Consider the following 24,081-nt stretch of genomic DNA (forward strand, 5'->3'; position numbering starts at 1 on the left):
TAAAGCCAGCGTTGTTACACATTCATTTTTCTTAGTTTTTCCTTTTGTATTGGCTTGTATATGGCTTATTGGCTTGTAGGCTTATTGTTTCACCTTGCATAGCCATCCCTAGAGTGTCATACTGACATCTAGCGTCAACTACGAGTACTTTCAACCTGAACAGACTCGGTGACAGGCAAAAATGTCTAAAACTGATTAAAGAAGTAATCTGATTTAGATGACGACCAGTTAAAAACAAACCTGCTCTCTGACGAAAAGTAGCATGACTGACACCATAGCTGGTAGCAAAGTACTCTGCTGTTACCCGCTACTTTGCACATGCCACACATAAAATGGCAGGAAGTAGTAGCCTACTCTAGTCGGCCTGCAGACACAGTGACGTAATGACAGCTTGTCCAAAGATATCGAAACTAGCCAGCTTGCTAATGGCTTACAGTAAAGTTAAAGCCATAGAGTACATGCATTTATGTTTCCAGTCGATTGTCTGTGACATAAAAGCTACATAGTCTACAGTGTTCTTCATGCTACAACACGTAACATGGCGCGAGTAACTGCTGGCCAGGAGTATGACACACTTTCTGAGGTATGTGCAAAGTTAGCCACGCTAATTTACAAGAGAACCTACCTACTCCATGCTAACTTACTTGTTATGATTGTTATCTGGGTTGGAAGTGGATCTGTCACTATAGTTAATTGGCTATAGTCTCCTCATGTCACGTCCTTGTTGTTGGTAGACGGAATAGGCAATTGTTTTGCTTTTGTTTTGATGTTAACCCACTTATCCACAAGCTGTCGTTACTGCACCCACGACATGCAAGTAAAAACTTTGCGAGGATGGCTAGCAGGCTAGCAGGGATGTTTTCATGATGACAGTTGACATGGAAATGTCACAATGTTCTAGGTGGGAGAAGGTTAGATAGACTGACTGACTTCGACCACACTCTGTCACTGGCACTCTTATTAGGCTGTATTCTGATGCACCAATTAAAGGAGAGCCAGGTTAGCCTAAATCAATATTAGGTCTAAAGCTCTACAAACATATAAAATAAAACAGAAGCAATATTGTGTGTGTGTTAATTATACTCTGTGGAAATATGAATGGATGAAGAATTAATGAAGCACTTTAGTGCCTGTCAGAAGGGATAGAAGGTTGTTCTTCCTCCTCCTCTTCCTCCTCAGTGGATTGGTCTGAAACAGACTGACTTATAATTAATCCTTATTTGTCACATTTCAGTGCAACTATTGCTCCCCTAATGAGGTCCTGGCTGACGTGAGGAGTGCCACATCCACTTACACAGACCTTAATCTCCACGTTGACTTTTACTGTAAGTGAAATGTGACCGTAACGGAAGCACGCATGTTACTGAAACCACAATTATCTGTGTGCATTCACCCAAAGGGGGTAAATTAAAGTTTTTCTTTTACTTAATAAACGTCCATTTGACATTTTTAAGCTAGGAAATAACAACAGTGAGCTGAGAGGGTTGAATTTGTTTTTGGTGTTGTTTTTGGAGCAAGCTCAAGCTTGTTTCTTAAGTTTTCATGTGCTTTGTGTCAAATCCCAGGTTACCCTAATAATGAGAAGAAGAAGTTGGTTTACTTGGGTGGCACTATACCTGTTGTCTATGAAGGTACAGCCAACATTGTGACTTCCGATTTCACACGCAGCCTACACGTCTGCTGCCATCTCATTTGTCCATGCCCCCTGCTTTGCGCAATCTTACTCTGTATTACATTTTGTTTTTGTTTAGGCAACGTGTACAACATCCCGATCTGTGTATGGATCCACGAGACGCATCCCAAGAGTCCTCCTAAGTGCTCTGTGTGTCCCTCTGTCTTCATGGTGATCAACGCCAAAAGCAGTTTCGTGGACGCAAGCGGCCACGTGCATCTTCACTGTCTGAACAATTGGAAAATCGTAAGTTTAACATGACCGAAAAAATCCTTTGTGTTTTTATGCACTGCTCTTAGGCCAGGTGTACCAAATACCGGTCTTTGAATGAAGCTACACATGTGGGACTTTAACTAGGTCTTTTATGGAAAAGATGTTTGTTTATTCTTATCGACACATGACAAACATATGTTCCTCGAATGCTTTTGAGGGAGTTGCAAATGTTTGTGTTTTTGGACAGGGCTGGTCCAGCCTTTCCATAGTGCTGGAGGAGATGAGGGCAGCATTTCAAAGGGAAACCCCCCTCTTCACTGCATTTCCAGTGGGGTCTGTGACTCTGTCTACCCCTCCCCTGCCCCCGCTCACTGGGTCAGCTGATGCCAACGCCTCCCCCTATGACAGGTGAATCACTGTCTTTTCTGTCATTCAAAAACATATACTGAGTGTTAGATTCTGTTGTAGTGGAGATTCCTTTCCTCTTATTTATTTTTTGGTGATACACAAGAATACCTTGGTAAGCATGCTATATTGTGCTTTTTGGTGTAATGTCATTACAGCTGGCCTTACTCTGACAGAATGTCTTCACAACAAAACACCAGTGACCAAAACAGGATGTCCTCTTCGTGTGCAGTGCAGCCTAATAGCAATAGTGAGTACTTTCCAAAAATAATAACATACTGTCCATTCATCTCTCTCTTTTTGTCACTCTTCGCTGTCTTTCTTCACTGCTACGGCAGATCTGCATGTCCTTGTTTTTTGTTTACACATGTACTGTGCTGCCTTTTGGATCTTTCCACTTCTCCTCTAACTATATGATGTCATCCTTAGTTCTACCCAAGGGTTCAAAATCCAGTCAGTCCCTAGCCACCAGGGAGCCTGTCAGTGTAGTGAGGCGGTCATACACACAGGAGCTTCTGGACATGGGCATCACGTTTGAGGAGCCAGTGGTCAGGACACACCACCCCACCAACCCATTTCTCTCAAGTGCCTCTGGTAGGGACCGTCTGCTGTTGTCTCTGTCAGGCTCACACTCCACACACTGTCTGTCAGAAATTTCCGGCTGCTTAATAGCACGTTGTGTTACAGGCATTGAGGAGTGAGGAGTTTGATGTGGTTTGAAATGTCTTTAATTAGTGCTTCTCTGTGTCTCATCAGTGGTAATTGGTGTTTCCTTTTGTTAGTTCCAAACATAACTCCCTCTAATGTGGAGGATGTGGACAACATGTTCAAGAGCCTGCAACTAGAGAAAGTTGTTAATATATACCAGCTGGGGACCAAAGACACAGGTTTGTGTTTTCTTCTGAAATGTGAAATGCCTTGATCTGTTTGTGGTTTTCGTGTTTGGCTGATATTTATAATCAGTCTCGCATTATCATACCTCCATGTGCTTGCTTTAGAATACCTGTTTGATTCTTCTCAGAAAAACAGATCTCTCCAATTTAGAAATATGACTTTTAATAACAATTGAACCATCATCTGATATCTGCCTCTGTGTCTCATGCTGAAACACATTATACCTACATTTGATTTAATGCATTTACATTACAATGCAATGTACTTTTAAGGTCTTAGCTATTCACTTCCCGTTGTGCTAGATATTCACTACCGAATAAAGAATGAATATGTGGCCTCTAAATCTTCGACAGACGTAACCGAGGCCTGGGAGAGGCCAGGATTTGGTGAGCAGCCCCATGAAGTTGCTGGATTGCTGGATGACGACCACACTGTAGTGGTTGACCACCTACCCCGCGGCGTCTCCCCGAGTCGAATGAAGAACAAGCTGACAATTTACTTCCAGCGCAAGCACAACGGTGGCGGGGAGGTTGTGGATGTGACTTATCCCACCGACCATCCTGACCAAGCCTACGTCACGTTCCGCAATCCAAGAGGTACTCTCGGGGACGTGTAGGATAAAGTTGCTTAGCACTAAGTGTAATGGAGTGGGGTGTTTACAATCATTCGAAAATAATACAGTACAATAATACAGTACACAACGCACATATGCGACCATCTTAATAATAATCGTAAAAATAACTGTATAGCTGCAACAGAAAAATGCCCAACAGCATTGGCTCACAGCTTTGTGTTTCCTCTCAGACGTCAGGCAAGTTTTGAGACAGCCAAGTCGAGCGATTGCAGTGAACGAGCAACAGTTTCCCATCCAGGTGAAGAAATTTGATCGTTCTCAGGTGAGAAGGCCTAATAAAGACACACAGCCAGGAGCTCTGATGTTTCACACCCAGAGGGCGACAGCTTCCCGCTTCCCCTCAGAATCACTGGTGTTGGAGGCCCTTTAACACGTTACACCACTAAAGAATAGATTTTTAAGACTTTTAATTACTTACGCTACAGAAGCTGTGACTGACAACGTGAAGTGCTGATCATTCGATTCCCTTCACAGGTGCCAGAGGGAATTGTGGGTGAGAAGGCGGCCATTTTCAAGAGCCTGCTGACGATGGAGGGCCACACTTTCAGCCCCGCTGACGTACTGGAGGCGGTGCAGGCGTGCCGGGACCTGCCCTCCGCCCTCAAGTACCTCTCTCACGAGTGCCCCATCTGCCAGGAGCAAGTGTGCTTCAGCAAGGTACGCAAGACAAGACAGGGTGGTGTTAATCCCGCAGGTTGTTTTTGAGTGGGACTCTGGGTGTGATGCGGGTCTGATACGGGTCTGATAAACACACACATTGGGTGCTGTGGATTTTAGCTGAAGTGAGAGAGAAGTGGTGACCTTTTCCTCCTCGCTCTCTGTGTAACCGCCCTACTTTGAAGACTTGTTATCTCTCTGCCTTTCTCTTTTTATGTCTCTCTCTTTCTTTCACTCTCTCTCTCTGTCTGTCTTTCCTCCTGTAGATCATCACCATGACTCACTGCTCGTGTGCCTTCTGTGAGAGCTGCTTCAAAGCCTACTTCTCCTCCGTCATCAAAGAGAAGAGCATCGCGCACGCTGTGTGTCCCCTGTGCAATCATCCTGACGTGCGCGGAGCCCAGTGCTTGGAGGAGTCCGTGGAGTACTTCAGTCTCCTGGACACACAGGTCAGCTCAGTAGAACCCGGCCCCATAGAAGGCCAGACGGGCAGCTTCCCTGGGGTGGATCTCCTGTTCAAAATGTTGCACCATTGTGCTAGTATTGCACATCAGTGAGTGTGAAGTCAGTGTGCAGCCATTCTTTATCTGTTCCCGGAATGTAGTTAGAGTTTGCACATAAATGACTGTGCTCTTGGTGTATCCTGGCTTCACCCATGATTTAACACATTACTTGTGAGTGCGTAGCTGCATGGATCACATAGGTCACATTGCCAGTTGTGTGCTGATTTAACCTAGCGCACGCGTTGCGCTGAAATGCCACCATGTTGTCTGCGTTTTCCAGATCAGGCACTACCTTGACCCGGAGACCTACGAGCTCTTCCAGAGGAAGCTTAGGGACCGGGCACTGCAGGAGATGCCAAACTTCCGCTGGTGTGCCCATGTAAGAGGCCCTCACTCCCACCCCCACCTTCCACCATGGGGCTTACTGTAAACAGAGCCAGGGGACCCTGTGCAGTCATGCCCTAAGGCTGTGTGTGTGTGTGTGTGTGTGTTTGCAGTGCTGCTTCGGGCTGCTGCACGAAGTCGAAAGGCTGAGGATGGACTGCCCCAGCTGTGGCAAGAGCACCTGCTTCAAGTGCAAGAGTGCTGTGAGTAGCTTAATCACACCTAGCTACACACTCACACACACCCACACACACAGAAGCACAGGTGCAAGCCCAAGCAGCCATAAATCAGTATTGACACACACATATTCTCGTATTCTCTCAAATAAACCGCAAATGCACAGAGATAGATTTGAGAATATCAAGACATTAGTGCAATGTCTCTTTGAATGTAATTCTGTGTGCAAGCTTGTGTGTGTTCATGTGTTCGTGTGTTCGTGTGGGTGTGTGTGTGTGTGTGTGTGTGTGTGTGTGTGTGTGTGTGTGTTTCAGTGGGCTCCCCAACACGAGGGCTTGTCTTGTGAGAAGTTCAAGGAGTGGCAGCTCCACAACAGCCCCGAGTACCAGAACACACGGCTAGAGCACCTCATGAGCAGAAACAAAATAGGTGGGACATTATTCCCCCCATAAACAGTATTCCCACCAGCGTATGGGTGCTTATGTATGCCCTTTATATTACCCTCTTCACGTTTTCTAAAGTCTGTAGTAATTAGGTTTAACTGTTCACTGTTTTATTTGTCTTCATTGCGCCGTGCCTTTGTCTGCACTTCTTCCTTAGATTGCCCAAAGTGCAAATTCCGATTCTACCTTTCCAAAGGTGGATGTCTTCACTTCAAATGCACCCAGTGTCAGCATGAGTTCTGTGGAGGTTGTGGTCGACCTTTCAAGCTTGGCTCTGTGAGTCACTTTTCCTGAAGTCTGTATTGTGTTATTGTGCGATTTAACCATCTGTTACTTTACAGAAATGTGTGTGTGTGTGTGTGTGTGTGTGTGTGTGTGTGTGTGTGTGTGTGTGTGTGTGTGCGTGTGTGCGTGGATGCATCTGTGCTCATCTGTTTCTCTACAGGCTTGCAGGTTTTCTGCAGAGTGTGGCGCTAAGGGGCTACACGCCCACCACCCCAGGGACTGCCTGTACCACCTGAGAGACTGGAGTGTGCACAGGCTGCAAAGGCTGTTACAGGTAATCTCCCTACCTTTCCCCCGAAACACACGCTCAATGACCACCCATCAATCTGATGTAAAACCATCTGAATGATGCCAATCTCTCCCTCCAGCTTCACCGAGTGTCCCTTCCCCTCCTGATACGGCACAAACACGGAGCAGCAGGCAGAGACTGGAGAGGTACCCTCAGTTTATGTACACCTGTTGTTTAAACAATTGCCGTTTTCCGGTATCTGCAGTGTGTGGTAATGTAGATTGTGCAGGGAGATGTAAGTCTGCTGAGTATCATGTTGAGAGGGGAGTAAAGTAGGTCCATGGATAAGGTGTGTGTGTGTGTGTGTGTGTGTGTGTGTGTGTGTGGTGTACTCGAACACAAAGAGAGTGGAGTTTAGTAGATGTTGAGTAGGCCCATGGATGTGTGTGTGTGTGTTGCAGGTGTGTGTGGGGTACTCGAACACAAAGAGAGTGGCACTACGAGGGAGGAGCCGTGTGGTCGCCCAGCGCTTCAAGAAGAAAATGGCTACTGCTCGTGAGTGATAAGCGTTTTTCACCCCATTCCTGGTCAGCTACACCGATCTAAACATCACTACTACAAACCTGAAATAGTTTGGGCATTTGCGTGGAGATGATGGAATGATCAAAACTAGATGTATATAGCTATACATATTGCCAGATACACATCTAATAATAATAATAATAAATTTTATTTTTAATGCACTTTTCATGCCAAGTCATTAGTTAATTTGTTTGAAGCATACTTTATAAATATAGTCATAGCTTTGTATTTTCATACAACGGAGAGGGTGTAATGTTTTTCTAATGTTTTATAAGTAGCTTTGGACAAAACCATAACCAGGCATATTCTGTGAACCACCAATTCTCTGTGGAGAAAGGCAGCTGCAGCTGTGGGGAAAAAGCACCTTTTATCACTATATATATATATATATCCCTATAATTATGTGTCTCCCCTAAAAGGTTGCACTATAAGGAGTGCCTTGTGGAGCTGGTCAACCAGAAGCATCTGGACCCAGCTCTCTTGTTCGACATCCAAGAGATGGTTGCCGAGCTACAGAGATGGAGGGTCCGGTTTCCACAGCAACAACCTCAGGAATCAGATCAGCTTTACAGAGAGCGTCTGAGAAAGGTAAATGAATGGCCACATCATAAACTTTACCTCCGGCCTTGATGGCGACGGCCGAACACCACCCGTGGGTTTATCCCTTACCCACCCCACTCGCACTATATTGCTTAAATATATGGTGTTGCTATAGAGCATATCCTGTAGCCTTAAAGTGCGGCTTCTGTAGTTATCTAGTTATCTGAATTACGTAGTTGCAAGTTTACACCCTCCAATCTTCCCACAGTTTCAAACAATTAGTATATTTGTCGCATACCACTTATGCATTTTTGTCTTGCTCCCCAGATTCTGACTGAGACAGTGGGTCTCTCTACTGGTGCTTTGGGCAGGAGCAAGAAAATGGAGCCCTCCTCTTCCTCCCCCTCCATCTCTGTTAGAAACCCCTGGTCCTCCTCACAGGCCAACCCTGCTAGGGGCCTGTCAGAAGACTCCCAACTCCTGCTGCTGCTCAATGACTAGGGGCAAGCTGCTCAATGACTAGGGCAAGCTGATCTTGGCCAATAACAACATTAATATCAGTCATTAGAATAATATTTAAAACGATGTTTCTGGTACGCGTGTCTGCTGCAAAGACGTTCCGCTGATTGGGTTTCGGGTGTTTTTAAATGATCGTATGTGACCAGGACTGCAGATGTATTGAAGGAGAAGTGCTCTATGGTTGGGAAACACTAGTGTTCCGTTTTTCATTAGTTCTCAGGGCTGCCTAGGGATGCACTACTGCTGAAGCATTCCATGTCCTCTCTGTACGGGATAAGTAACGTCTGTCTTCTAGCACCCTCTAGTGTTCACTGTGACAACAGAATTTCTGTTTTTTTGTTGTGCGTTTTTGATACGCATTCATTTACTCTCTGTTACCAGGGGCTGCTGTTTGCTCTTACAAGACTACTACGTTTGTGAAGATAGTTTGTTGTAGGCTGCAAGTTATTAATGTCTTCATTTGTATCCCTTTATAAGCAGTATCACACGTTTCTGTGAATGCATTCATGTTGAGCACTGTTTTGCACTTTGACTAAGGTAGTGTGGCCATCCTCAAAGGTGATGAAAGGATAGATGAATATATTGCCACTAACACTACTGTCTCACTCTTTTGACTGAGTACACAGTATATATATTAGTTTAATATTTACATGTACTTTTTATTTTTGTACTGCACTAACTGTAAACAAAAATGGCAAGAAACTTAGGACATTGGTCTTTCATAATGTGTATTTTCAAAACCACACTATTAAATAACTGGCATGTGCTCAGTGCAGAATACAAAATATAATTTATACTGTCAGTGTTTACCTTAAATTATGCAAGAACTTAACAAAATTAAACCATTGTCATACCGTCACTTTAACCTACAAATGACTGTTTCTTGTCATCCACTACTGCTGTACATCAGACCTATGACCCAAATAAAATGACTTCCCTTACTAGAATGAATTAAAATGAAAATGATTCAATGGCTTCATTCCTTTGAATCTATTGGAGCATCATCTCTTGTTGCAGGATACGCCTCGATCTCCTTGATCAGTTTTTGTGCGATTGTCTTGTTGTTGGCTGCCACCACTCTTCTGGACATCATGTCTAGTGGTCCTCCTGAGAATGTTAAGAAGGTCAAGTTAATCTTCTAATGCATTGAATAAACTGGCTGTTAAACATCATGTAACTTAAGAAATCAACAATCAGAACAATTTCAGTATTTTTGATAGTTGAATTGAGTTTAGAGAATGGAGTTAGCACAAAGACAACTTCTAGAATTAACTAGAAGGAAGTAAATACCAAGTCATTCATTTCAGATCAGAACTGAGAAACTATTCTGGAATTTCAGACCAGGAATCTAAGATAAGACATGAGAGAAAATCTCAAGCTCCCGATAGATAAGACATGAGAGAATATCTCAAGCTCCCGATAAACAATCAATTCTCCTGTGCATCCAGTGAGTGAACTGTTGTTACTGACCAAAAGCAATATGTGTCTATTAGGGCTATGATGAAAGTTACAATAAGAGCAACTACGAATAGTTCCATCTGTAAGGATATAACTGACCTCCTACATCCATGAGGACTCCCCCTGCCTCCGACACAATCACAGCGCCAGCAGCGACATCCCAGCAGTGAATGCCGATCTCATAGTAGGCCTCCACGGAGCCTGCGGCCACCATACACATGTTGGTAGCAGCAGTGCCTGCACCTCGCATCCTGGAAAGAGAGAGATAAGATTCAGAGGTCTGTCTCTACAGAGATTAGTAAAGCATCTTACGTTTAAATTTAATACATGTTTTTTTTTTTTGTCTTTAGAACTGACTTGTAACACAAAGACATGCATTTGATCAGTATGTCTATTCGCTGAGACATGAACCCAGGATCTTGGGGGTACAGGAGCAGTCTAAAACAATTTGGGCTGCAGCAGCATGCCGCCTTCCTGCTGCTAAAGGGACGTTCCATCCATTAACTATTTCAAACTCATACATACGGATCTAATCTGAGGCTGAGAGTACAATAATCCATACCCATGGATAGGGAGGCATAGGACTTTTCTCATGGTGGAAAAAATCTTGTCAACAACCTCTGGATCTCTGTTAGAGCCAAACTCTGTGGCAATCATGGACTGATTGATATCTGGAAACGAGATGAAATTGTACAAAGAAAATAAGATTAGCGCTATTGCCATCATTCCTTTCTTTTTCTAAATTGATATATGAAAGCATCTGATAGAACTGGTTACCCTGAGATTTTTCAAGGCAATGTATTCGGCCTCACCTGTCTGGTCAGACACTTGAAGAGGCTCGCCATTACAAAAGGCACCCTTGCCCTTCCGAGCTGTGTACATCTTATCCTCCAGACAGCTGTACACCACTCCAAACTCAAGCTACAGGCAGATAAGGTAAGAACGCAGGCACACACATATACAACACACACACACACACACACATATACAGATTTTAGAGAACTGTGCTCTTAGGGCAAGGATCAAGGAGATATGGCTTCATTGCTTGGGATCATCTCCAGTACCAGAAACACAAACAGTAGTACTTTAATATCAATGGCCTCACCTGCTTATCAGCAGCAAATCCAATTGAAATGGCTATAAATGGGTATCTGTGTAAACAGGAAAAGAACAATGAGAACATGCTATGAATACACAGTTTTCTTTTCTCTTCAGATGTAATTAACTTGCCAGGGGACAAAAGTAGCATAATACCCATGCACAAAGTTGGTAGTCCCATCCACAGGGTCAACAATCCAAGTTGGGTTGTCTGAAAGAATACAAGGCTGTCCAGCAGCCACGGACTCCTCTCCTATGAAGCTGAAATGAAGCACACAAACACACTTAACATGGACACTGAATGACCCAAGGCACTTTCACAGACCCTCAAGTACCACCCTGAATGTTCTCTGCCAAATGGCATTCGTCCTAAAGAAAGATTCAGGTAGAGATATATACAGAGTACGTGATTAATGTCCATCTGTTAATTACATGGCTGTTACTCAATTATCTTTCCCCCAATTCCATTTCGAGCTTTCCAACAGCCATACATCAGGAGTCACTATTAGCCTGCGTGGGCTTTTGGCTGTGGTTTGTTGCTCTCTACAGCTCCTGAAGTTGTTTGTTATTATTATTATTATTATTATTATTATTCTATCACAGTCTACCTGTGTGTTGGAAACTTCTCTTTGACAGAAGCGATGATGAGCAGCTCCACCTTCTGGTCAGTCTTGGTGACCAGGTCTACCGAGGAACTCTTGCACATGACCTTCATCTCATTCTGCAGCGCCTCCCTGACAATCTACGGGTAAAACAATGACATAGGAAGCTTTAAGGCAATACAAACTTGCCGGTCAAAATACAGTACAGTTATACTGCTCATCCAAGACATAAAAAATATCCTTAAAGAACACGTGTGTCAAATGAAATTCCACACCACACTCTTTTGCGTTGAGACAGAGCACTGCCACATATTCACTTACCTCTCCAGACTTCCGAGCCAAGACCACAGCGTGGTCCATGGCTTCTTGCCAAAGGTCAGGCATTATGGCTGGGTATTGGCCTTCCTCTAAGAAATCTAGAAAACCAAGAGTTTTATAGGCAGAAATGTCAGGAAAACGTAAAAGACTTGAAACAAAAAATGTCACAATAGGACAACAAGTCCTCTGCCAGTAAAATTAACGATAGCGTTGTTAACCTGTGCAATTGTTTACCAAAATACCATCCTTCAAACTTCGTGTCTTGCTAGGCGCATTCAATTAATTCAGTGTAGGTTTTACAAGAACTTCCTGGACTAAAGGAAACTGCACACACGAAGAGGTGGGAAAGTGCACAGGCATAATAGTGCCCTGACCTCTCCAAAAATAACTGCTCTCTAAACTCAACCTAGCGCTAAAATCATAACTTTCCTAATGAGCTCTGGAGATCAGTCAGGCACACATCACTTTATCCCTTCAGGGACACGCCCCCACAAGGCACACAAACCTCCTGACGGACTGTCTCACAGATACAAGATGTGGATAATGTATTCCCTCAAAGACAAGTATACAGATGTATACAATATTATCTCAGACAAAATAAAGTTATATTCTTCATAAGTTTGACTTCAACTAATACGCTAGCTTCCGCTACAGTCGTGCTCCGTCCGACCCAAGCGAATCTGGGTAACATTTCAACCTGAAAATGCATTGTCTTTCATCAACTTTAATCTTAAATTGGGTCAATCAAGTAAAGCATGTCAAACAATAACCTCGCGTGAATAGGTTTCTACAATTTGGTTTGGTATGATTTCAGAGTCGGTCTATCTTAAGTACTATTCATTTCCGCAACAGTCTATCGCGTTACTTGATTAAACGTCCTAAACCTAAAGCATGTATTTGCTGTGTTAAGGGTGTAACCAACTGCCTACATTATGGATAAAGCATAAAATCAAATCCTACCATAAAATGTGAAGGCAAATTCTGTTTTAAGAAAAATGTAAGCTCACCGGTAAATAGAGGAGCCAAGGCAGCGTGTAGCCAGCAACAATAACGAAATGTTCACTATGGTCGCCACTGTATTGTTTTTCAAAATAAAAGTCGAGACTTAGGCATTGGTTTTTAATAAACAACTAGAAAATGCATTTCCTGAAGGAAATACCAGTGCATGAAATGCAAAAGTTAAGAAAGGAAGAAGAAAAGAAAGAAGAGTGAAAGAAGGAAAGAAGAAAGGAAAGAAGAGTGAAAGAAGGAAAGAAGAGTGGAAGATGGAAAGAAGAGTGGAAGAAGGAAAGAAGAAAAGAAAGAAGAGTGAAGAAAGGGAAGAAGAGTGAAGAAAGGAAAGAAGAGTGAAAGAAGGAAAGAATAGTTAAAGAAGGAAAGAAGAAAAGAAAGAAGCGTGAAAGAAGGAAAGAAGAAAGGAAAGAAGAGTGAAAGAAGGAAAGAAGAAAGGAGAGTGAAGAAAGGAAAGAAAAGTGAAAGAAGGAAAGAAGAGTGGAAGAAGAAAGGAAAGAAGAGTGGAAGAAAGAAAGAAGAGTGAACAAGAGTGGCTCTGGATAAAGAGAAAAAGAGAGTGAAAATATTGAAAAAAGGAGATAAAAATGGAGTGAAGAAGTGAGATTGAGTGTGAGAGAAAGTAGACTGAGAGGGATAGAGAGAAAGATGGAGAAAAAAAAAGTAGAGAATGGAAGGTGTCTTAATGTTCCTAGTTACAGTTAAATTGAGAGGGACAGAGAAGAGGTTCCTTGGTTTGGCGCAGGTGTCAGTGAAGCACAGGTGCAAGCCAGTTTAAAGACCCTATTATGATGTCATAATGGCCCAATGTAAGTCAATGGGAAAATTTAGATTCGTTTTTATTTAATATCTTAAAAAGTATAAAGTTTAGAAAAGTGAAAAATACATAGCATAAGTGTCCTTTACAAGACCTACGCGACAAAGTTTCGGTTCGGGCTGAATTAATCGCAGAAAAAGGTAACAAGAATAATAAGAAGAAGAAGCCTAGGAATAACAATACAGGGCATTTCATGCACTGTAATAACGAAAGATGAGGGACGGAATACTCATTCAATAAACTGCATGTGCTACCAAAGGTACACTAAACGTAGAGGTGGAATAATACAAACCAAACTAGAAAAAGCTTCAAATACCTTTATTAAACACAACGAACCTATAAGTGTTATAAGTGCTTAAAAAAAAGTAAATTCCTTTTTCAAAGAAATGTTGGGAAAAGACAAATCCAAAATTGTACCTATAAGAGAAAAGGTGTACATGTGTACATGTACATGTGTTATTCCGCCTGCCTAGATTAGCCTCCAGATGAACTTCAAATTATGTGTCTGAGCAGTGGTTAAATTGGGCCGGGGCTGTCCGGGGCGGAGCCCCGGCACATAAGCTGCCGGGTCTGGAGTTCTGCAAAGCAGATCTGCTGCGCAGCAGCTCCAGCTGATTTTGGCAATCTGCCTAGTCCATTCACAAGCAATGTTGTCCTACTCATTTATAACTTTTCCATTGCAAATCTATGTTGTTTTAAAACAAAAATCTAAATAATGGTAGGGAAAGGCTGGCCTAGACATCTGGAGCAAGTTTGAGAAGTAGGCATATCGCGCACGAAACTTGCGCAGCAGCTCCTCCTCCGCGATCAGACAACACAACGTCAATCGGTCATCATCAGACATATCGTAGTAGACAGGTGAATGGCGAGGTAAGAGAAACAAAATTAAAGGTGCACGGTATTTTGAAAGAGGTCGATCATCACCAATAGGCTAATATCATTAGATATGGGCTTGCATTTTCATTAAGCAGGAAAAATTAACCTTAGACATGCAGGGATAGCCTGCTACTGGTGTGTCAACTCGCAAGCGCTAGTTAAAAAGAACAATGCTGCTAATTCTAAATGATTTAGCAAGTAGTCTATGCGATCTCCGAATCACATTTCTCATTCCTAGCTGGATGAATTTCAAACTTATTTGTATCAATGAATCAGCTCTTAATGTGACCTCATCAAACACACTCAAAATCTACAGAGTACATATTAAGCAACATATAAAAAATGCTGGAGTTGTTGGCTGCTTGCTTCACTGCTTGTGGATGGTTGCTCATCATCTGAATCTTCCTCCTGGCTATGCATTGGTCCTTGAACATACACTACTCACAAAAAGTTAGTGATATCTGGCTTTTGGGTGAGTAGTGTATTTTAGCATTGACCCTGTGAATATTTTTTTAGAAAAGTAACCTACTAACAAATACTAATAATTGTATTAGTATTGATTGATTCACATCCATATGAATGGATGACATGACAAACAAGTGGTGGAAAATGGAAAGTATTTGTTAGTAGGTTACTTTTCACAAAGTTAACTTTAACGGTGATGTGTTTTTTGTTTAATTTGGCAACTTATTTACTGCATAATCCTCGAAAGATTTGTGAAATTTGCCCCTCCGGATCAGAGCCCTCCTACATAGAAAATCCCAATTTAACCCCTGTGTCTGAGAAAACAACACGTTGTGCTTCTTTGATACAAGGGTGAAATGCAATCCTTATAACAAGTACTAGTACAGGAAATATATAGATATTGACACCTGAATCGCCTTTGTTGCCAATGATACCATTTATTTTGTTCACCAGCTCTCAAGAGTGTACGTAAATATTGTCTGTGCTGGATGTGTATGTCTGTGTATTGTATGTATATTTTTTAATAAGGAACACAATTATGGCACTCTGTAACGCCTTGCAGTTGTGTAAAGAAACCAACAGGTCCTTTGAGAAATACTGTGAATAGATATTGAGATCTGAATCTCCTTTGTAGGTACCAGGGCATCAAACCCCAATCGAGTCACTTTCACCAGGTCAACAGAGATGTATTTCTTTAGAGAATATATAGACATTGAGGCCTCAATTAACGGTGAATCGATGGTGCACCTTTACCCTTCGATCGCTGAGTCCATCCTAACCTGCACCATCACCATCTGGTATACTGCCTCCACTGCCAAAGACAAGAGCAGACTGCGGTGCATCATTTTTTCTACTGAGACAACAATTTGCCATGGCTCCAGAACCTGCACCACTCCCAGGCCCTGAAGTGAGCAGGCAAGATTATGGCTGAACCCCCCACCCTGGTCAGGTCTTTTTGAAAAAACTCTCCTCTGGTAAGAGTCTGCAGTCCATCAGGACCAAAACCTCACGTCAAAAGAACAGTTTATTTCCGACAGCAGTCAGTCTCATCAACAATGCCCACATACTGTTTCTGCCCACGGACAGTTATTCACAGCGTCATACTGAAGCAAACTTGCACTGTTGCACATTTCCCAGATTCTCATTTTAAGTTTAGATTGATATACATATTCAGTTTAGTTTGTGTACATTTGTATTAAGATTGTAATTCTATATTTGTCTATATTTATGTTTCTTCTGTGGAAAAAAATCTTTGTCTTGCAGTATAAATCAAATGTCTGCTTAGATGACAAAATTCGCAAATGCAATTTGGAGCATATTTATCTAGAGTACTTAGCAGCACAACAGGCACATACCGTGCCAAACAGTGAAACATTTGTCAAACTGGATTTTCAAACCAAACCTAGAAGCAGACATTTATTTTGACACATTTTACCGCCATATTTTTGCGTACTGTCGCTTATTGTCGCTAGCTCCATGGAACTGGGAGCAAATGTGGTCTAATTCTGTGGTTGAATTTGCGTAAAATTTACAAACCAACTGAAAGAGACTGTGCACCACCTGGTGGTCAAAGTTGTTCAGTAAGCTATTTCTCACAGATTCATAGAGAATTTGTACAGTATGTTACAAATATGGTCTCTCATTCGTTGTGAGCTGTCAGATGTCTGTCTATGATTGAAGGTCCTGACAGTTCCATTGACTATTTTAGCAGCAGGTTTTATATTTAGATGTTTGCCATCAGGGATTAACACTCAAAAACATGTCAACCAGCAGTGCAACAGGAGAGGAATTTTTACAATTCCCACTGATAGACACATTAACAGTGGATGTTTAACATAAAACACAAGAGGCTACAAGTCTTAATCAGCATGACACACAGACAATGATAACCAGTCACACACACCACTATCAGACCCAAAAGGGAACACAAACTGAATTATCTTGAACAGAACCATAACACACTGGCTGTACTTCATTCTCTCGCCCCAGAACATGCTGGGAGGCTACCCAACCCAACTCTTACTCTAAGGCATACCGTAAGTTTCGCTATATCAACCCCAACAGACCACAGTAGGCATTTTCAGTCATAAGGGTTTATTTCACAAAGTTGTCACTGCAACAATGAGCACAGATATTTCAAAAACTATGATCTTGGTCCCTTTGACTTCACAGGCCACTAGCAATGACCACCATTAGTAACTCCGGCAGGGTCTTCATCGTCACGAGTGCAGGGGAACGCCCGCACCACCTGAGCAATCCTCTTGGCCACTGGCATGCTGCTGGCAGCAATCACCTTTCTGGACATCATATCAAACTCACTCCCTGGAAAGACATAGATGGTTTTAGTGACGCTTTGTTCAGTGCCTGTTTAATCACCCTATACATTCAAATGCACTACAGTTTATGAACAGCTGGCTTGAGTTAAAAAACCCAATGTGCTTTACACACACAAACACGCAACACATCTACAAAAAAAAAACATTGAATCTTGCCATTGCTGTCGAAGCAAAACGGGGAAACAAGTAGAAGTAAAAACAACCATATTGAAGACAAATCACTACCATCAGTGTCAAGGACCACACCACCAGCTTCCGTGACTATCAGGGCAGACGCAGCTATGTCCCAGCAGTGCATGCCAATGTGGTAATAGGCATCAGCGCCACCTGTGGCCACCAGCACCATGTCAACAGCAGCGGTGCCCACTGCCCGGATCCTGCCAGGGGCCAATGAAACAGATGCTTTACGGCAGGTAACATGAATCTTCCCCACAAGGCCTCAAGTGTTTCTTGGTAATCATGTAAAGCATTCTCAGCTATTATGCGGACAAAGTACTGACAAATGTTTTATCTGAATTTATGCAATGAATTAGAATGCACTTCGACCCACCGTCAGGAGAAGATAAAAAATAACCTTCTCGGATGTGGCTTGAATAAAATAATTTTAGATAATAGCACACTTGAATATCTATCGTACTACATCCTGTGTCTGCTCATCCACTTACCCTTGAATTGGGATCGCGAGCAGATTCATGATGTTAGTCGTCATTGTGCACAGAGCCAGGCAATCTCTCTCTGCTCCTATCTCCGTCACTACCAGGGATTTGGTGATATCTGGAAGGGAGTGATTCATTCAAATCTTTGGATATGGTGAGGTTAGCATGAGTGTGTGTGTGTGTGTGCGTGCGTGCGTGCGTGCGTGCGTGCGTGCGCGTGTGCGTGTGAGTGTGCGTGTGCGTGCACGTGCGTGTGCCCGTGTGTGTGTGTGCCCGTGTGTGTGTGTGTGTGTGTGTGTGTGTGTGTGTATGATGTGCGTTATCTGGAACTGCAGGCTCTGTTAACAGACTCAATGGGACCAACATACCCTCCTGGCCAGAAGTGTGCAGTGGCACATCGTTCACAAAGGCTCCACAGCCTCTTTGGGCCCGGTACATCTTATCCTCCACACAACTATATACAATTCCAAACTCAGTCTACAAACAAAAGCAGAACACAAGCTTGGGATTAAGTATACTTAGTTGGTAAGGCCATTACAATGTGTTAGCTGTAAAATACTAAACAGTGAGAACTGGCCATATATTTACCTGCTTGTTTACAGCAAAGGCGATTGAAATGGCAACAAAGGGAAACCTGAGGACAAGCACATGACAGTAACAGTAAATGCCACATCCGAGCGCCATTGTTCCTAATGCACAGATGTGACATAAATACACTTTGTCTGAAGGTTGTACCTGTGCACAAAGTTGACAGTGCCATCAATAGGGTCTATGATCCAGGTAGGGGAATCTGTAAGTTCAAGCTTTTCACCTGCAGCCACTGACTCCTCACCAATAAACCTGTGTGGTCAGATCAAGGGCACAGCACACTCAACATTCATGTCACTGGTAACATTATGAAAAGATCTAGTCCCACAGTTCAAGAAGATTCATAGTCCAACTTGTGGTACTCAGCTTACTCCTTCCAAAAGTTTATCATCTACTTGGCAGGCACTTTGCCATTTGTCATCTGCTTGACATTTTAGAACCCTAATTATTGGAAGTCACACTACTGTTCTGTCAGAATAAGATTAATGACAGAATAAGACTTACTTATGTGTGGGATATCTCTCCCTAATGCTGGAGATGAGCATCTTCTCCACCCTCTGGTCTGTTTCTGTCACCAAGTCAGCTGGAGAGCTCTTCAGCATCACATCTTTTTTTGCTCTAAATGCCTCCAGAATGACCTATAATAACGTGGTGCATTAGTCATTACACCAAACACAGACACTTACAGTCTGAACACCATTGTGGATATTTAGGGAATGTGACCTCCTACCTTGCTGGCTTGCCTGGCAATGGTAATGCCAAAATTCATGCACTCTGTCCATTCAGCCATGGTTATGATGAGGGGAATGATGCGGATTGCGCCTACAGAACAAATGTCCATCATTAATTTCATAGTAAAAGTACATCATTCATTTAATTATAACACCATTCCAGTTCCAACCCTCATGCTGGATAAAGCATACATTAATCAATTAAAAAAAAGTGGTCTTGTTAATGCTATTAGAGGAAGTAAGAAGTATAATACTAATACTCATACTTTACTTATAATACTAATACTTATGCATTTACTGATGAGAAATGAAAGGTACAAGATCTATAAATTCAAGAAGCACTGAAAGCATACTTACTACTGAAATGTTGAGATGTTTTGAAGTCCTCAGAGGAGTTGAAGTTGCTCGGTATAAGATGACTTGTGTCTATTTATAAGAAAGTGAAACTTGCCCAGACCATACCTCTATGAACATTATCTGACCAATGACACGATGAAAAACAATATCACCCTGGTGTGTATTCATTTCCAGTTCATGATGTGCTGTTGAGCTGTAATAACGTAGCCAATTTTGCAGACGTCAACAAACAAAACATGATTGTTCAGATAGTAAAAGCCTCTTCTCCAGCTTCTTATCACTGTTAACTAAGCTAATACACACTACACGATTAACCGTCCCCTACTCGTCACTATATGATAAAGTGAGACAACTATGACAACATGGTGCTCGGCAAACTGACGCACAAGACAGTGAATTATAATGTGAAGGTTTTCAATGCACATCTCAGTAAAAGTCACGAGAACTTTAATGCAATGATTGATTTACTGTGGTAGGACATTTCAATATGACGCACGTGATAACATCCCGAAAGAAGCCGCTGCATCAGTAAGGTCTCGTGTGTCCCATCATAGCTTCTTCCGGTGACACTTTCACTGAGGGCAGAATGAGTACGCTGCTCTCAATGCGGGTTTGCGTGAAAGTTGCTATCTTCAGGAGCAGGCGGGTGTGGTTAGGGTATAGTTCTTTACGCACAGCTGAAAAATCCGATAGACCAAAACCTGATTTTCATTTTCAATTTCACTTTAATTTAAAGCACTTTGGGTCCCAAGTTACTTAATTGCCGGTACACTTTTGAGGCTAAAAACATAATGTAATGCAACCACCAAGATGTCACATAATGTTCTGAATATCCATAAAATCGGGAACTTTGTAACCAATGACATGAACACTCACATGACACATATGTACAGAGAATGCTATTCAAAATGACATAACAAGAACAGTGCTTTCTACCTCATCACCCACCTCAAGAGGTAAACAAAAGCTGGTGCCACATGCTCATTACTATGGGGCCCTTCCTTATTTTCTTCTGTAATTACGTGTAATGACCGCTATTATCTAAAATATTAAATGTATCTGTTATTTTTTGTCACTAACACTAAACACCACCTACAGTATTTGACTAATTTTGCCCCACAGCTACCACTTTGGGGAAATTACTTAGTCCAGCTACCCAGAGTTCACTCTTGCTAATTCACTCAACTGCCAGTTTATCAGCACATCTGATGTAGCTGTTTTCAACAGAGATAGATTACTTTTGATAAAGTAAAAATAACAATAAATTGTGAAAAATGAAAATGGAGAATGCAAACTAAATGTAGGGTCACATGACACAAAATGTGTATGGTTGCCCAGATACAGGTGGTGAAACAAGCAGTGTCACAATAATGGAAAAAAACTGCCAGTTTATCCTAATGACAGGTTATCATCAAAGTATTACTGAATGTTTTCTAACGGTACTTTGCACGGTACGGTAATGAACATCAGCATATCAGTTTAAGTTGGTGACAGCCCTACAAACTATATCAATTCACAGTACATAGACTGTTTGTGCAAAATACTCAGAACAAACAAGGACAGTGGAAGACAACAGTGACAATGATAAGAAACTGATTAGAGCTGATTTATGTTGTCGAAATTATATATAAAATCAAATGAATAATGACAGGGTGACAGGGTGACAATATTTAAGAAATCTTTTTTTCTCTTTTTTCTTCATTTACTTTATAGTTATATATATTTATATATATAAATGTATACTTACACACACACACACACACACACACACATACACCCAAACAAACATGCACACACACACACACACACACACACCCTTACACACACACAAAATGTGTTTTACCGGGATGAGAATGGGCACGAAATAGGGGATTTACAGAGAACCATTTAAAAAGAACAGGGCGATAGGGAATTAGGAGGCCGGTTTTCCAATTAAATCCAAAAAAGTAATTAGGTCTTAAAAGATGCAGACATCTTATAATTAGGAACACCAACTTTGTTTTTAACCAGCTAAATTAAGTAAATTAACCATAATCCTTTGCATTCATCATCCCTCACCCACACGGGTCACATGGTGCTCGTACATTTTCAAGTGAAGAAAGTTGCTTCTTTATTATAGTGATGATTTGCAGTTCACTGTTGACGGTACAAGCTCTTGTATCAAAGGCATTTCATTTACAGTAAAGTGTACTTTCTGGCTGGTAGAGGCCTGGTAAATGGAATGTGATTAAATCCATTTCCTTCTCATTCTTTCATGTGTACAACATTGTTCACTGCCCCTGATAGTGGACTAACACAGTTATTCCTGTCTGCAACCTCTCAGGTGTTAAGGACAGTTACTGCTTTGGAATGTTTTCAAATTGAATCCAGATTGAAAGGCCTTTGTTTTGCACCCGTACATAAAGTATACCTCACGTTTTAGGACTCATAAGGATGAATCCTGTACAACCTACTCTGTATAGACAGGTTTCCAGTAAATAGGAGACACAAGGATTTTATTCTTGGTGATACTGTCCAGCCATAAACTGGATACGTTAGCTGGGTAGCCTGCCTAAATTAGCTATTTAGCAATGACGATGAAAAGTGAGTTCTAGTGGTCAGATTAAGATGCTAAAAAAGGCTCGCCTTGAAGCCTTACAAATCATAAGGCCAGTGTTTTTTGCAGTCCTTTAACTAAAGTAAGCATTCTGTCTCAGCTTCGAGGTATAATTCACTATGTCAGGTTCTAATGCCCAATAACTATGAATAACTGAACAAATAGCCTGAACAAAAAGCTCATACACTTGCAGTTACAAATGTATTTATATCCCAATATTGGATTTGTGTGTTTTTAAACCAATTGCATTGTGTTTTCTAGACTGAGCTAAACTGAAAATAAAGAAGACTTGACTTCAGACAACACTGGAAAATTAGACATTTATTGATTAACATAAAACAGATGTGAAATAACTATTAAAGTTGCCAAGTAGACTAAGATAGATTTCTTGTCCTCCATCAGATGTAGATGTGGGTTGGAGAGTTTCTGTTTCTTTCAAGAGGCCTCTGCTCATTGCTTCAGGGTGTCCTTGCGAGAGCCCTGTGATGTTCCCCTCTGCAGTGTCTCTCCACATCTCCCGTGGCTCTCTCCTGAGTTTCCGAGAAGCCCGCAATAATACCACTGAAGGAACGTAGATGATGTATCTGACAGTTTCACCCAGCACCTACATATTCAGAAACAGACCATTTTAGGAATAGAAAAAGAGATATGATGTTCTATTCTGAAGGTCAGGCAAGCTGCAGTGTAAGGCTTTAGGGAGAGACGTTGCTTTCACCTATCTGGATCCCTTCTATGGTAACTTCTGACGCGCACAGCGTGTGCAAAACACATTTTAAAGATAACATTCCTTATTGGTCAATGGGTGACGATCTTACCAGAAAACTCTTAGACAGAGTGGCAGTCACGTTATGAGAGGTAGCAATGTTGTCACTCAAACCCTTCTCATGAACTATGGAGCTGAACTTTCACCTATATCTCACCACAATATACAAATGTCATCTACTCAGAGTAAGTAAACAGTTGACAAAGATATTTTCTGTAAACATTCAACTTCACACAACGATTCACATTCATTAAACAACTAGGTCAAGTAACAGTTATCATGCCTATGGACTTACAATGCCAATGTGAAAATGGTTTCACCTTCATTTGAGAATGGAGGAAGATAAATGCTTCGAAATATGCAAACTTTTACATCTTTCTTATTAGAAAAGACCCCTGTCGTATCAGAGGGTATATCATATTAGCACACTTGTATGTTTAAGATATATACTTCAATCCTAGAAACATATTGGAGGGTATATAAATGAAATATACAGAATTAATAGTAGATTAAAATAGAACAACTTAGTGAGTACACAGTGTCCTCACAAGGTTATAATTAAAATGATAGGCAGAGCAATTAAGCCAAATATTATGTAAATTATGGCATTTGTTTATATTATGGCTAAAGGCTAGCATGCAGTATGTATTATAAGCAGGTAAGGATTTCTGCATAATGGTTTGGTGGGAATGGGTTTCATTTATTAATGTATTTATCTGTTTAATAAATATATTTCTTCATCAGAATTCTTTGTGCCTGTCTCCCCTTTGATATTGCGGCCTAGACCAGTAGGGGGCGACATTAAACAGAACTTCATTGGAAGTGTAGAATACCGGTATACTCTTCTTGCGTTTGTCAAAGTCTGACTTGTATCTGTTGTGTCCTGTTGGCAAAGGATGCCGCAGTTGCTTTTTGTATAAGCCCACGTGAAAGGTGACATCAAGCTAGTGGTGTTTTTTCAACTGTCTTCATGGACAGGTATAGTTGAGTATAATCAGTATAGGAATGAAAACTGATGCCATGCTTCATAATTACACAGCCTGAAGGTAGCATATACAAAGAGAAGAGCAGGGGTCCAAGAATAGAGCCTTGAGGGACTCCATAATTTACCTTTGTATAAGTAGATGGTTCATTACAGACATGTGCAAACAGTCAGAGAGGCAAGACCTCATACAAGCAAGTGCATGATCTTTGATGCCATCAAGTATAGTGTTGAAATCAACGCTAAAATCTAGAAGGACTTATATTGAACCATCTCAGTAATCAAATACA

The 24,081-nt window shown here is 41.7% G+C and overlaps 3 protein-coding genes across 4 annotated transcripts; 1 reads left to right on the forward strand and 2 right to left on the reverse strand.

Annotated features, from left to right (window-relative positions):
- The first annotated feature begins 425 nt into the window (after positions 1–425).
- LOC308364354 (uncharacterized protein) lies at positions 426–8,139 on the forward strand. 2 transcript variants are annotated; one of them, XM_080837474.1, is made up of 21 exons: positions 426–583; positions 1,235–1,325; positions 1,566–1,631; positions 1,752–1,918; positions 2,133–2,293; positions 2,449–2,540; positions 2,720–2,884; positions 3,073–3,177; positions 3,538–3,780; positions 3,989–4,080; positions 4,293–4,475; positions 4,742–4,924; positions 5,259–5,357; positions 5,476–5,565; positions 5,854–5,968; positions 6,140–6,258; positions 6,428–6,541; positions 6,636–6,702; positions 6,958–7,051; positions 7,498–7,666; positions 7,946–8,139. In XM_080837474.1, the coding sequence occupies exons 1-21, from the start codon at positions 539–541 to the stop codon at positions 8,117–8,119; spliced, it is 2,634 nt and encodes an 877-aa protein (XP_080693600.1). In that variant the 5' UTR covers positions 426–538; the 3' UTR covers positions 8,120–8,139. The 2 variants fall into 2 exon arrangements, with proteins under 2 accessions (XP_080693600.1, XP_080693601.1); XM_080837475.1 differs by having other exon boundaries at positions 3,989–4,056.
- Positions 8,140–8,207: 68 nt separating this feature from the next.
- LOC308364356 (inositol monophosphatase 1-like) lies at positions 8,208–12,648 on the reverse strand. The gene is made up of 9 exons (XM_080837477.1): positions 12,621–12,648; positions 11,617–11,711; positions 11,302–11,435; positions 10,850–10,954; positions 10,701–10,746; positions 10,408–10,516; positions 10,158–10,266; positions 9,695–9,846; positions 8,208–9,244 (listed from the first exon to the last, which is right to left on the reverse strand). Exons 2-9 carry the CDS (start codon positions 11,677–11,679, stop codon positions 9,114–9,116), a joined length of 849 nt encoding a protein of 282 aa, XP_080693603.1. The 5' UTR covers positions 11,680–11,711; positions 12,621–12,648; the 3' UTR covers positions 8,208–9,113.
- Positions 12,649–16,958: 4,310 nt separating this feature from the next.
- On the reverse strand, positions 16,959–19,152 carry LOC308364357 (inositol monophosphatase 1-like; the record flags this gene model as incomplete). The annotated part of the gene is made up of 8 exons (XM_080837478.1): positions 16,959–17,104; positions 17,344–17,495; positions 17,784–17,892; positions 18,143–18,251; positions 18,363–18,408; positions 18,510–18,614; positions 18,867–19,000; positions 19,093–19,152. The coding sequence occupies 8 exons, from the start codon at positions 19,150–19,152 to the stop codon at positions 16,959–16,961; spliced, it is 861 nt and encodes a 286-aa protein (XP_080693604.1).
- Positions 19,153–24,081: the final 4,929 nt, after the last annotated feature.

This window comes from Sprattus sprattus (assembly GCF_963457725.1).
Source record: "Sprattus sprattus genome assembly, chromosome: 4".
NCBI lineage: Eukaryota > Metazoa > Chordata > Actinopteri > Clupeiformes > Clupeidae > Sprattus > Sprattus sprattus.